The sequence below is a fragment of the Chiloscyllium plagiosum genome, chromosome 10 (genome assembly GCF_004010195.1).
Source record: "Chiloscyllium plagiosum isolate BGI_BamShark_2017 chromosome 10, ASM401019v2, whole genome shotgun sequence".
Classification (NCBI taxonomy): domain Eukaryota; kingdom Metazoa; phylum Chordata; class Chondrichthyes; order Orectolobiformes; family Hemiscylliidae; genus Chiloscyllium; species Chiloscyllium plagiosum.
Genome location: NC_057719.1, coordinates 42,317,381 through 42,332,118, shown reverse-complemented (window position 1 = coordinate 42,332,118; position 14,738 = coordinate 42,317,381). Strand labels below are relative to the sequence as shown.

At 40.4% G+C, this 14,738-nt stretch overlaps 1 protein-coding gene across 1 annotated transcript in view; it reads right to left on the bottom strand.

Moving 5' to 3' along the window:
- Positions 1-3,071: 3,071 nt before the first annotated feature.
- LOC122553564 (inverted formin-2-like) overlaps positions 3,072-14,738 on the bottom strand; it is a 36,654-nt gene continuing 24,987 nt past the window's right edge. The window contains exons 13-14 of the mRNA XM_043697555.1: positions 13,903-13,958; positions 3,072-4,674 (exon numbers count right to left, since the gene is read on the bottom strand). Of these exons, the coding sequence (XP_043553490.1) occupies positions 13,930-13,958 (29 nt within the window). The 3' untranslated portion in view covers positions 3,072-4,674; positions 13,903-13,929. The remainder of the gene's footprint in view (positions 4,675-13,902; positions 13,959-14,738) is intronic.

The window sequence follows — 14,738 nt, the reverse complement described above, 5'->3', positions numbered from 1 at the left end:
AAGCTCCCACTGTAAACACCGGAGGAAACATCAAAGAAGCGCTTCGCAGGAGGCTCCCAAGCACTGATGATGTCGCCTAGCCAGGGGACGAAACGTTTGCAACAAAAACTTCCAGCTCGGCGAACAGAACCACAACATTACTTCCTTGTGTTAGATTGTTGCTCCAAATTTCCCATTGTTTGATGACTTAGTAGCATGTTGAGTATGAATGCAGGAATACAATGACAACCATCTTCAATTATTTGGTATTATGGAATGGTTAGTATCTACTAATGGTTGACAGTACACTTAGATGTGTACTAAGTATAACTGACACAGATCACACTGTCATCTCACTATCATATTCAAAGTGCTGGAGAACATATGGTGCATACTATTAAATCAATGATAATTGTCAAGCAATAAAACAGCTTTCACTTTGCATTGTGGCAGTTTTGTGAAAGATCATTGGAAAAGGGATTATCCTTTCCAGTACAATTAATGCTTGGAAAACAGGCAATAACAAACCATTTACCATTCCAAGGCACAATATATACTTCTTCAAAGACAAAGGAATGTAGAGGTTAAAGAATTAACTACAAAGAGGGGTTCTATATACAATAGGATAGGTGCCTACTAAAGTTTAGTGGTATGTTGTGGTAGGCAATCCAATGGTGAGGCATAACTGATTCAAGTTGTGACCCTACCATGTAAGGTGAAGAACTGCTTAACTTTTCAAAAAAATCTATGTACTGTGGAGACTTGACTAACCTTTTTAAGGAATTATAAGCAGTATAAGATGGGTACTCAATTAGCTTTATAGTTTGATATACCGTAAGGTGAAGGCATGATCAACTTTACAAAGCTTGTTCGATATGTGAACAATAAGGATGCTTGAGTAACTGGTGTGAAGGTGGAGGTTTATAAATAGGTAAGCCGCAACTGGGGGGCAGTATTTCTTGAGCTGTATCTCCCATGTGCACACTGATACATTAGATAATCTTTGCTCCGTTTGTACCTTGAATTGTCTTTGTTTTGTGTGTTTCTTGAAACACCACAAGAGAAAGAAAAAGATACACTACAATTGAACAGGTAAAGAACTATCAAAACTGCTGATAGGCAGAGTACAAATTAGGAATCTAAACACAAATGCTTGATCACTAGCAAATATTTCCAGAATGTACAATTATCTCAGGACACACAAAGCCATGACTGATCATGATGCTGCATTGTGAATAAATAGAGGCCAATGTATAGCACAGTAATCATGCATGAAGAAAGTGATGAAGAACACTCTGACAATGATGATTGAGTAGTGATATTGAATGACATCAAAACGTAGCAAGTCAAATAAGTTGTCAAATAAATGTTCTAGAAAAAAATGTTTATCTCTCTGGGCGGGATAGTATACAATCACCAGATTTGGATGAGCTGTCAAACCTAAAAAGCGATACATTGAAGTTTGAAATGTTAACGTTGAAGGCTGTGTTTTACCTGTTGTTATAATCATTGAACTGGCAGTATGTGGCTTTGTAAGCAGTTTAGGATTATTTTTTATCCTTGGGAAATGGGAATATTGTGTTCGGTCTCATGGTTAGTATGTCAGTTTACCTATAAGAGACATGCTTCTGTATCATAGTATGTGACCTGAGGTATAAAAATCCCAGACTCTATTTTGCCTTGGATCACTTGAAGCATGACACATTACATGAAGCATGTTGTTCTGTGGAAATAACCAGCTTAGTATTAGCCCAGATATTTAAGAACCCGTGAATGCAATGTTTATATATAATAACCATCAGTTATAAGCATCTGTTAGATTATTCTATTCCATGATGTCCACATTCATTTTTCTTTGTTATGAGGGTGATTATAAACATTGCTGCATCAGTTAAAATGCTTTGCTGGCAGCAAAGTTGACAATAGCTTTGTCCACTGACCTGTATTGATCTGCCTTTGGGAGGAGCCAGATTGTTGTTCTCCAATTAATACTTAGTCAGTTACCAGCCATGTAGCATAGACTTAATTAATATGTCTTTAGAGTCAGCAATATTTCTGACCCAGTGTTACTGTAATTAGTTTTTTAAAAAATCACACAACAGGTTCATTTGAAATTCTGTGGCCTATTATTCTGCCCCACTAGCTACCTGATGAAGGAGCAGCCTCCAAAAATTTGTACTTCCAAATAAATCTGTTGGACTATAACCTGGTGTTATGTGATTTTTAACTTTGTCCACCTCAGTCCAACACAGACATCTCCACATCATTACTGTAATTAAACAGTGTTAAGCTAACACAACCTGTTTTTCTTATTATTAGGTAATAAAATACTTTTAGTTACACAAATGTCTGTTTCTCCTGCTGGGAGATTAAGATCAAAAGGAGGCTTGGTGACTTCAGATCTACCCAAAGAAGATATTAGAACTACCAGGCACCTGCTGTGGACATTTCTTGTAACGTGGTGGCAAGTGATTCAGATTGTTGTCTGAAATGGGAAAAAAATGCAATGTAAAGTTCAGATCAATTCAAGGAGAAGAGGGGGCTGTGGAATTCTGCACAAAATAGTGAGTTAAAGAATACAGCTGTTTTAACTAAGGAGCCAATTGGTTCAGACTAGAAAGACTCTAGTAGTAAGGCAGCCTTCCTTTAGAAAAGCTCTAGCAGTAAGGCAGCCTTCCTTTAGAAAGCTTATAAAATCTAAAACCAAGGAAATAAAGTACAGGGAAGCTAATGAGGACATTCTTCCTGGAATTACAGGGAAGAAATTCTGAGTCACAGCCTGGGAAAGTAAAGGGTGACTTCAGATTTCCAGATGTAAGTTGAGACGGACTAAGTGGAAAGACTGAAAATTACTCACGTCACGGTTCTGACTTTGGAAGCTGAAACAAGGCAACATTCAGTATTTACATTAAATTGAGCATTTTTTCATCAAAGAAATCATTATAAGTTTCAGAAAAGTTCTTCAAAATGAAGTAGGTCTTTAAAAGGTTCTTCAAACCAGCAAATAGATCAAAACGTTAGAACCTAAAAGAACCTCAGAGACAGAAAAGCATAATCATTTTGAAGTGAAAATAAATTTTTATTGTACAACAGAAATTATATAAAATTTGAAAAATTGTGAGATGCTATTCTTTAGATTTTAAAAAAATGTAACTCTTTTGGGGAAGAAACAGAAATGGCATGAATCATTCATTTTGGCGAAAAAGGCACAAAACCCATCAAGAAGGGCAAAACAGCTCAAAACCACTATCTTACATTTTTGTTTTGGGAAAATAAAAGTTTCAATTACTAAAAGATTTGAGAAGATTTATAACATCTCAAATAATTTCAAATTAACAAAGCTTTATTGAAAGAATACCTTTACAGTATAGCGGTTAACAAACTTCAACCATTTAGAATTGCAAAAAACAAGCCAAGAAAATTTGAAGAAAAGATCTTTAAATCTTTATTAAAATAGCAACTCATTGCAATTTTGTAGTTTATAAGAAGATTGGCCTTCCTTTAGCAATAATAAAATTTAATTACAGTTTCAAAAGCAATTGTTAATGCTGGGATATTCCGCAACAAGTTTTCTGGCTGTTGAATTGAAAGCACAATTCAAACTTAATGAAGAAAAGCTGAACCTACAACAAACTTTAATTAATTCTAAAAAGTTTTCTGAATTTAAATGGAGCAATTTAATTTAATCAAAGAAATAGAGAAAGGTGTTACATCTCCAGGCAGATTCAAAGTTACAGATAGTTTTCATTGAGAATTAAATTGGTCAGCACTGAAGAAACAATTCCTGAAATACAGAAGTGTTTTAGGTCTATGCTCATAAGCAGGACACATTAACGCACTGTTTTATTCATTGGTGTCATTAACAGAAACATGTTATTAACAGAGAAACAAATTTAAGAACATTATGTCTTAAAAGCATCTGGCAACTATTTTATATGGCAATCAAACCATATTGTTGAGAAAGCAAGATTTAATAATTAAATGCAATTTCTAGAAGCATCTGTTACCAACTTTATCTTTATGCAATGTCTGCATCTTGTGAAAATATGGAGTATTACAGCTAGAAGTAATTCAAGAAATAATTGTCATCAGATTTTCTGGTTGATCTCTTTCAGATCAACCAGATTAAAGGAAGATCTTCCACTGAAAATTTTATCCAGATTATGATGGAAGCTGAGATTCAGAAAAATCAGGGGAACAGAAGGAAAATTTATTCTGAAGACCATTGGAATCTACCAACCTAATATGGCACAAACACGCTAAATCACATGAGAAGCCAAAACATGGAATGTTCAAATCTTTTGATGCGAGGAGTCAATGTCCAAGGTGTAGAACAAAAACACCATGCAAAAAAATGTCCTGATCTATTTCAAGAATGTCACCCTTGCAAAAAGGTGGGATATTTTCAAAGATTGTGTAATACCCAGAACCAATATTTAAACAACAGAAACAATGCTGGTTATATCTTTACCAAAAGCTTATGAAAAAAATTCTGACTTGCAAGCTGGACTTCCATTAGATCATGCATCCTCAGATGATGATAGTGTAGAAGAAATATACAGCTATTCCAATGGGAAACCAGTGAACTATCTGAACCAGACATAACAGAGTTCATCTTTGGATATGCAGTTCAGTTCAAGCTTGATACAGGATTGAGTATTGATCTGATTTTGCATGAAGAATGTAGAACGACATCTAAGATGAAAAGAATGTTAATTGTTTTTCAGACATAAAGATGATCAGTTCACAGAAGCTTATATCATCTACAGTTCACTTCTAAACATGAAGAAATGTCTAACTAATAAATCCTGAAATTGTGACAGGATTTTAATCAATTAAGAAAACTTCTGATATTGAACATCCTGACATATATCATCAACAATAAGACTTTACTGGTCTCAAAAGAATGCTAACCAAACCCAGGAAGGAGCATACATGAATTGAGATCACCTACATTGGTATTAAACAGTTGTTTCATATTATCGACACAGGAAAAGCTATCAATTTTGCTGGGCTGAACAAATTGTTTACTTGTTCCTCATCAATAAAAAAGCCTTCAGGATGTAGAGTCATAGAGTCATACAGCATGAAAGCAAACCCTTTGATCCAACCAGTCCATGCTGAACATAATCCCAAACTAAACTAGTTCCACCTGTCTGCTCCTATCCCATATCCCTCCAGATCTTTCCTGTCAATATCTTTTAAATGTTGTAATTGTGCCCATATTCACCACTTCTTCAGTAAGTTCATTCCACCCATCATATCTTTTTAACATCTCTCTTCTCACCTTAAAAATCCCCCATCCTACGGAAAAGACACCTAACCCTATCTATACCACTCTTAATTTTCTAAACCTCTGTAAGGTCACCTCTCAACCTCCAATGCTCCAGTGAAAAATGTCGTAGTATAACCAGCCTTCCTTTATAATTCAAACCTTCCATACCAGGCAACATCCTGGTAAATATCTTTTAACCCTCTCCAGCTTAATAATATCATTTCTATAACTAGGCGACCAGAACTGGTCACAGTACTCCAGAAGAGGTCTCACCAATGTCCTGTAAAACTCCAGTATGACTTCCCAACTCCTATACTCAAAGGACTGAGCAATGAAGGCAAGCATGCTAAATGCCTTTTTAACCACCTATCTATATGTGACATAAACTTCAAAGAATTATGTACTTGAATCCCTAAGTTCCTTTGTTCTCCAACACTACTCAAGGCCCTCTAATTAATTGTATAAGTCCTACCCCTGTTTGTTGTACTAAAATGCAATACCTTGAATTTATCCAGATTGAACCTCATCTGCCATTTTTCAGCCCATTGACCTATTTGATCAAGATCCCTTTATAATCTTAGAAAACCTTCTTCACTGTCTATAATGTAACCAATTTTGGTGTCATCCACAAATGTACTAAGCATGCTTTCTATATCTTCATCCAAATCATTTAGATAAGTGACAAACAAAGGAGAACCCAGAACTGATCCCTGTGGAACACCACTGGTGACAGGCCTCCAGTCTGAAAAACACCCCTCCACCACCACTCTCTGTCTCCTACCATTCGGCCAATGATGCATCCGATTACCAAGTACCATTTGAATCCCATGTGACCTAACTTTACTAATTAGTCTCCCATGTGGAATCTTTTCAAGGCTATACTAAAGTCCAAGTAAACAACGTTTACTGCTCTGCCCTCAATCCTTTTGGTAACTTCCTCAAAAAATTTCAATCAAGTTTGTGAGACACGATTTTCCTTACACAAAACCATGCTGACTAAGCCTAATCAATTTTTGCCTCTCAATGTCTACAAATCCTATCGTTTAAAAAACTTCCAACAATTTATCCACAACTGATGTCAGACTCACAGGTCAATAGTTCCCCAGTTTCTCCTTATAACCTTTCTTAAACAAAGGTACAAGGTTATCTAACCTCCACTCAACAGGCACCTCAACCATAATTATAGATGATGCAAATATTTCTGCAAAGGGCCTCACAATTTCCTCCCTTACTTCCCACATTAGATCGGGTATGGCCAGATAACTGTGGTGGAAATACCACCTGAAACTATTTGTGAACTCTTAATACAATCAGTCCAGAAAATGCAACTACTCAAAGCAGAGATTGTCCATGCTCTACATTCAGTATCTCTGACATTGAGGTACAAAACAAATTGTTCATATCAACTAATGGAACAGGTGTCACCTAAATCTACATTGTAACAAAGTCAAAAGACAAAGATTATTTCTTTAACCAACACTGTTGTCTTCCATTATGCACTTTGAGGAAATTAAATATCTTCTGGACAGGAAAATGGTTGACTACATCAGTGAAAGATATTCTAAAAGGTAAAAGATCAGTTAATAGAACACAATGGCAAAGAGGACCATCTGAGAAGAACATGCTCAAGCAAACAACTATCTCCTCCTTCAAGTCAAGATCAAATATGTAAAGTCAGAGACTTAGGGAAAAGGCATCATTGTAAACTTAATATACTTGTTTAAGCAATTGCATAACTGAATAACAGGGGAAAAAAATCATGGTAGTTACTGTACAAGGCAGTTAGCCTGAAAGAGTTAGCTCAGATGCTTTGGTATTGTTTAATTCACATGACTGTCTCTGGGTGGAGCTCGTCAATTGTTCTAGATTAGTTCTAAGCTAATGACTTCTGCTGTCTACAGCATGTCGCATAGACCTAGTTACTACCTGTTAGGAGATAATAATATCTTGTGCCTAGGGTTAATGTAGTGCACCAGCCTTTGGATAATGTAACTTATTGTCTTTCGATTATGTATTAAACTACCTTTTTTATTCAATTATGTGCCTGTTCTAACAAAGACTTGTTAGTGGTTAATCCTTCTCCACTATTCTTGTGAGCCCCATAGATTAATATTACAAAAAGGATTGGTCGCAACAAATTGGTCGAACTTTTGATGAGGACTTGTCTACTGAGGTAGTGTGGGCTGAGGTTAGATACAGGAGAGGAGAGGTCGCAATGCTTGAAGTCTATTTTATAGGCCTCCGCAGAGTTCCAGGGAGGTGGAGGAGAGGATTGACAAAATGATTCTGAGTAGGAGTGAAAGGAACAGGGTGGTTTATGGGGGACTTTAACTTCCCCAACATTGACTGGAAATGCTATAACTCTGGTACGTCAGATGGACCAGTTTTTGTCAATATGTACAGGAGGGTTTCCTAACACAGTATGTCGAAGGGCCGACAAGAGGGGACACCATACTGGATCTGGTGCTTGGCAATGAACCAGGCCAGGTGTTTGATTTAGTTGTAGGCGAGCACATTGGAGAGAGTGACCATAATTCAGTTATGTTTAGTTTAGCGATAGAAAGGGATAGGCATATGCCACAGGTCAAGTGTTATCGATGGGGCAAGGGCAATTATAATGCAATTAGGCAAGAATTAGGATGCATAAAATAGGGTAGCAAAATGCAGGGGATGCAGGCAATGGAAATGTGGAGCTGGTTTAAGGAACAGATATTGCGTGTCCTTGATAGGTATGTCCCTGTCAGGCAGGGAGGAAGTGATAAGGTAAGGGAACTGTGGTTTACTACAGAAATTGTATCTCTTGTTAAGCAAAAGAAGGAGACTTATGTGTTGATGAGACAAGACAGTTCAGATGAGGCGATAGAGAGTTACAGATCAGCTAGGAAGGATTTAAAGAGAGAGTTAAGAAGAGCAAAGAGAGAACACGAGCAGTCTTTAGCAAATAGAATAAAGGAGAACCCTAAAGCTTTCTATAGGTATGTGAGGAATAAAAGGATGACCAGGGTAGGAATAGGGCCAGTCGAAGACAGAAGTGGGAAGTTGAGTGTGGACCCTGTGGAAATCAGAGAGGTGCTAAACAAACATTTCTCATCGATTTTCACTCAGGAGAAGGAGAATATTGTAAAGGAGAAGAATGAGGTATGAGATGTTAGACTAGAAAGGATCGAGGTTAGTTACAAAGAGGTGTTATCAATTCTAGGAGGAGTGAAAGTAGATAAGTCCCCTGGGCCGGATGGGATTTATCCAAGGATTCTCTGGGAAGCTAGGAAGGCAATAGCAGAGCCTTTGGCTTTGATATTGAGTCATCATTGTCTACAGGTTTAGTACCAGAGTATTGGAACATTGCAAATATTGTACTCTTGTTCAAGAAGGGTAGTAGAGATGGCCCAGGTAATTACAGACCAGTGAGCCTTACTTCTGTTGTAGGAAATATTTTGGAAAGGATTATAAGGGATAGGATTTCTAATCATCTAGCAAATAACAATTTGATTTCAGCTAGTCAACATGGTTTCGTCAAGGGCAGGTCATGTCTCAAAACCTCATTGCATTTTTTGAGAAGGTGACCAAGCATGTAGATGAAGGTAGGGCAGTTGACGTGGTATACATGGACTTCAGTAAAGCCTTTGATAAGGTTCCACATGGTAGGCTGTTGGTAGAAAATGCAAAGGCATGGGATTGAGGGTGATTTAGCAGTTTCAATTAGAAACTAGCTTTCTGAAAGAAGGCAACGAGTGGTGGTTGATTGAAAATATTCAACCTAGAGTCCGGTTACTAGTGGTGTGCCACACGGATCTGTTTTGGGACTACTGCTGTTTGTCATTTTTATAAATGACTTAGACACAGGCATAGGTGGATGGATTAGTAAATTTGCAGATGACACTAAAGTCGGTGGAGTAGTGGACAGTTTGGAAGAATGTTACAGGTTGCAGGGGGACTTGGATAAACTGCAGAATTGGGCTGAGAGGTGGAAAATGGAGTTCAATGCAACTAAATGTGAGGTGATGCACTTTGGGAAGAATAACAGAAAGGCAGAGTACTGGCTCAATGAAAAGATTCTTGGTCATGTGGATGTGCAGAGAGACCTTGGAGTCCATGTACATAGATTCCTGAAAGTTGCCACCCAGGTGGATAGTGCTGTTAAGAAGGCATACGATGTGTTAGGTTTCATTGGTAGAGGGATTGAGTTCCAGAGCCGCAATATCATGCTGCAACTATACAAAACGCTAGAGCGGCCACACTTGGAATATTGTGTACAGTTCTGGTCGCCATATTTCGGGAAGGATGTGAAGCATTGGAAAATGTGCAGAGGAGATTTACCAGGATGTTGCCTGGTCTGGAGGGAAGGTCTTATGAGGAGAGACCTTCTCATTGGTCGGTTCTCATTGGAAAGAAGGCAGCTAATAGGGGATTTGTTAGAGACATACAAGGTGATCAGAGGATTAGATAGGGTAGACAGTGAAAGTATTTTTCCTAGGATGATGATGTCAGCTTATACGAGGGGGCATAACTACAAATTGAGGGGTGCTAGATTTAAGACAGATGTCAGAGGCAGATTCTTTACTCAGAGAGTGGTAAGGGCATGGAATGCCCTACCTGCTAATGTAGTCAACTCAGCCACATTAGGGAGATTTAAACAATCCTTGGATAAGCACATGGATGATGATGGGATAGTGTAGGGGGACGAGCTGAGAATAGTTCAAGGTCAGCACAACATTGAGGGCTGAAGGGCCTGTTCTGCGCTGTATTGTTCTATGTTCTATGTTCTAAATCTACATAAAGAAGATCACATCATAAGCATGCAACAATTATGGACATCTGTTTAAACAGTGACAGAGTAAAATGCCAGATAGGCATGATGAAAATAGTATATCAGAATACATGACAAAAATAGGCCTGACAGGAAATAAATAAGACACTTAAAGAAAGTGTATGCATAAGCAAGACTTTTGATAGTTTACACACAGATAGAATGTGAGATGTTGTAGATGAGGGTTGTATTTCAGCCTAGGAATTCTATGGTATCTATAAAAAGTAAGTTTGAAAAAGAATTCATGTGAAGGCTGGATAAGCAGAAGTTTTCTCTCGAGTGAGTTGTCTCATGATTGCTACTTCACTTGGGGAGCTGTTGTGAGTCCCTCAGAATAGTGACTGCTGTTGAGAGGATTATATTTCAGTATATATGTCGGCAAAGGTAAATCTGAAAAAAAAATGTGAAGCCTAGATGACAAAGAATGCCTTTTAGCCTGGTATTCTATTGTAATCACTCCTGTTATCACTCAATTCATTTGTGCATCTCTTCCTTCCCCTCTCCTCTCCAAACACCCTCACCATCCTGGAATTTAGAGTCATAGAGATATATAGCATGGAAACAGACCCTTCAGTCTAACTCATCCATACTGACAATATATCCTGAATAAATCTGTAGACTACCCCCATGAGAATGGTGTTGAGCTGGAAGGTTGGAACTGGGGTGTGGTGGGGGGAGGGGAAATGAGGAAACTGGTGAAGTCCACATTGATGCCCTGGGGTTGAAGTGTTCCGAGGCGGAAGATGAGGCGTTCTTCCTCCAGGCGTCGGGTGGTGAGGGAGTGGCGGTGGAGGAGGCCCAAGACCTGCATGTCCTCGGCAGAGTGGGAGGGGGAGTTGAAATGTTGGGCCACGGGGCGGTGTGGTTGATTGGTGCGGGTGTCCCAGAGATGTTCCCTAAAGCGTTCTGCAAGAAGGCGTCCAGTCTCCCCAATGTAGAGGAGGCAGCATCGGGAGCAACGGATACAATAAATGACATTGGTGGACATGCAGGTGAAACTTTGATGGATGTGGAAGGCTCCTTTGGGGCCTTGGATGGAGGTCAGGGGGGAGGTGTGGGCGCAGGTTTTGCAATTCCTGCGGTGGCAGGAGAAAGTGGCAGGATGGGAGGGTGGGTTGTTTTCAATCAGGACTCCCGTCCACCTTCTGAGGACCCCTTCACACGCCTCCAACACACTTCATCCACCTGGACACCCATGCTGGCCGATTACCTGCCCTTGACCTCTTCATTTGCAACTGCTTTTGAGACATTAACCACCTCAACCTGTCTACCCCCCTCCCCCACTACAACCTCTCACCCGCATAATGCGCAGCTCTCTATTCCCTCTGCTCCAATCCCAACCTCACCATCAAACCAGCGGATAAAGGGGGTGCAGTGTTAGTTTGGCGCACTGACCGCTACAACGCTGAAGCCAGACGCCAACTCGAAGACACCTCTTCCTACTGCCCCCTTGACCATGACCCCACCCACCAACACCAAACCATTGTCTCCCAGACCATACAGAACGGCATCACCTCAGGAAATCTCCTACCCACAGCTTCCAACCTCATAGTCCGAGAACCGCGCACGGCCTGATTCTACCTCCTTCCCAAGATCCACAAGCCTGACCACCCTGGCAGACCCATTGTCTCAGCCTGCTCCTGCCCCACTGAACTCATCTCTACCTACCTCGATACTGTCGTATTACCCCCTACTCCAGGAACTCCCCACATACATTCGAGATACCACCTACGCCCTCCACTTCCTCCAAGACTTCTGTTTTCCAGGCCCTCAACGCCTCATCTTCAGCATGGACATCTCATCATCCAATCCCTCTACACCTCCATCCACAATGACCAGAGCCTCCAAGCCCTCTGTTTCTTCCTCTCCTAATGTCCCCAACATTATCCTTCCACTGACAATCTCATTCGTTTGGCTGAACTGGTCTTCACCCTTAACAATTTCTCCTTTAAATCCTTCCACTTCCTCCAGACTAAAGGAGTAGCCATGGTCATCTGTATGGGCCCCAGCTATGCCTGTCTCTTTGTTGGTGACATAGAACAGTCCATCTTCCGTGGTTACAAAGGCACCACTCCCCACTTCTTCCTCCGATACATTGATGACTGCATTGGTACCACCTTGTGCTACCGCGAGGAGGTTGAGCAATTCATCAACTTCACCAACACATTCCACCCGACCTTAAATTCACCTGGACCTGGACCATCTCTGACACCTCCCTCCCCTTCCTGGACCTCTCCATCTCCATCTCCATCAATGACGACCGACTTGACACTGACATTTTTTACAAACCCACCGACTCCCACACCTATCTGGATTACACCTCTTCCCACCCTACCTCCTGCAAAACTGCTATCCCTATTCCCAATTTCTCCGCCTCCGCCATTTCTGCTCCCAGGAGGACCATTTCCATCACAGAACACACCAGATGGCCTCCTTCTTTAAAGACCTCAACTTCCCTTCCCACATGGTTGAAGATGCCCTTCAATGCATCTCATCCACATCCCACACCTCTGCCCTCAAACCCCACCCCTCCAACTGTAACAAAGACAGAACCCCCTCCCATCCTCACCTTCCACCTGACCAACCTTCGCATAAACTGCATCATCTGCTAACATTTCCGCCACCTTCAAACGGACCCCACCACCTGGGATATATTTCCCTCCCCACCCTTTCCACTTTCGAAAAGACTGTTCTCTCCATGACAACTTGGTCAGGTCCACGCCCGCCAACAACCCACCCTCCCCTCCTGGCACCTTCCCCTGCCACCACGGGAATTGCAAAACCTGTGCCCACACCTCCTCCCTTACCATGGTAGTTGGTGCTGGGCACCCCTGGCTGACAGATCCCACCCTTGACATACATCAAGATGTTCCCTGACCCCCGCTAGACAGATCTCAATTGACATGTGCGGTAAGTGACCTGTATTTGTGTCTGCACAAGAAATCAATCAATATGGTAGTACTGGTAATCTCTGGCTGAAATCTCAATGTGTTATCAGGTGAAGCAAATCACGGCAAGACAAGATAAGGCAAGGCATGGATGCTGCAAACATGTCAGAGAAACTAATTGTGCAAGCATTAAGAGAGCAAGTGACCAGCCCTGAAATGCTGCCCAGACCAATTCATGAGCTGGATGCCTGCAGTAGCCTTTCAATGATAGTTGCTGGTGTGTCCTGCAATATAGGTCTGTTCCTCCTGAACACCTTGCAAGCCTATCAGAGAGGTGTAATGATGGTCATGAGGGTTGGAAAATGCCAGATGCCAATGTCCATAGATGAGGGTTGTATGTGGCTAGTGCCCATAGATCATGTCTTGAGATACTGATTATTCCGAAACAACATTCAGGTCAGAACCTGCCAGATATCTGATCTGATTTCCATGTTGAGTATTCTCAACATCCAGTTTCTTTGGTGCATTTGGTAAGCTAAAGAGCTGAATATTAATGAGGTGAGTTCGGCCATTAACAAGGAATTTGGCAAGATATAATTTCCCCTTAACTGGCAACTTGCTGCTGGCTACTCAGAAACTTGCCACATTGCTGGTCAAAAGCATAAAAGATGGAGCAAGACACTCCCAACATCAAAATTAGCAGTATTGGATTTCTTGTCTGTTTCAGCCCCAAATCTTGCCATAGCTCACATTGCTGTCAGACCCCTATAAGATTCGACACAATGAATGAAGTCCCCCCATACTCTGTACATTGTAACAAGGCCTCTCTACTTTTATAAACCACTTTCCTTCCAACAAAGGAATACATCCCATTTCCTTTTTAATTCTAAGATAATTTGATTTAGGTGAACAATTAAGATAAGCTTACTGTTTTCCAAAGCTTTTATACCTACCTTGTAATTTAGAGCACTTTTTAGAAACTACTTTCTTGCGGTTCGAAAACAGTCATCTATTTTGAAAGGAAAACAAGATGCATAAATATGAAACACAGAATTCAATTGTTTATAATAAATATTCATACCTCCTGAAGTATTTGCAGGAAAAACTTTTAAATCAAGAGATCCTAAAAATAGAGGGAAGAGCAGAAAAGCTTTTTAAAAAAAATTTGCATGTCCTATAACTCAATTGTTCTCCTCATGTGAATGATAAGATTGGATAACAATCAGTTCTGAAGAATTGTCATATTGCACTCAAAGCATTAACTTCTCTAGCATTTTCTGCTTTTATTTTGGGTCTTCTCTGAACTGCCCTGAAAGCTTTCATTCTCTGGGCTTCCTAAGCCAAAAAATTATCTTTGATTATTTTACATTGAAACCAAGCTAACAGCCTTCAGTATTTACTTCAGCTGTTGAAAACCATCCCACAGCAAACAGTTTTTCATTAACACTCCAGGAATAGTGATCTTAGAATGTCGAGCAACTCTTCTTTCTGAACCTGTTTTAAGGGCCTTGTTTAGGAGAAATGCAGAGGGAAATGTATACTCCTGTCTCATGAATTGTATGTTCTTGCTCACTTTTCCAGCGCCAGATACCCTTTCTTCTCCACGTCCCTAGCACTTTTCACCATCTGAGGCTTCCTGCACTCTTAGTAATGATCACCAAGGTGGTAAAACAATGACTGCAGATGCTGGAAACCAGATTCTGGATCAGTGGCGCTGGAAGAGCACAGCAGTTCAGGCAGCATCCAACGAGCAGCGAAATCGACGTTTCGGGCAAAAGCCCTTCATCAG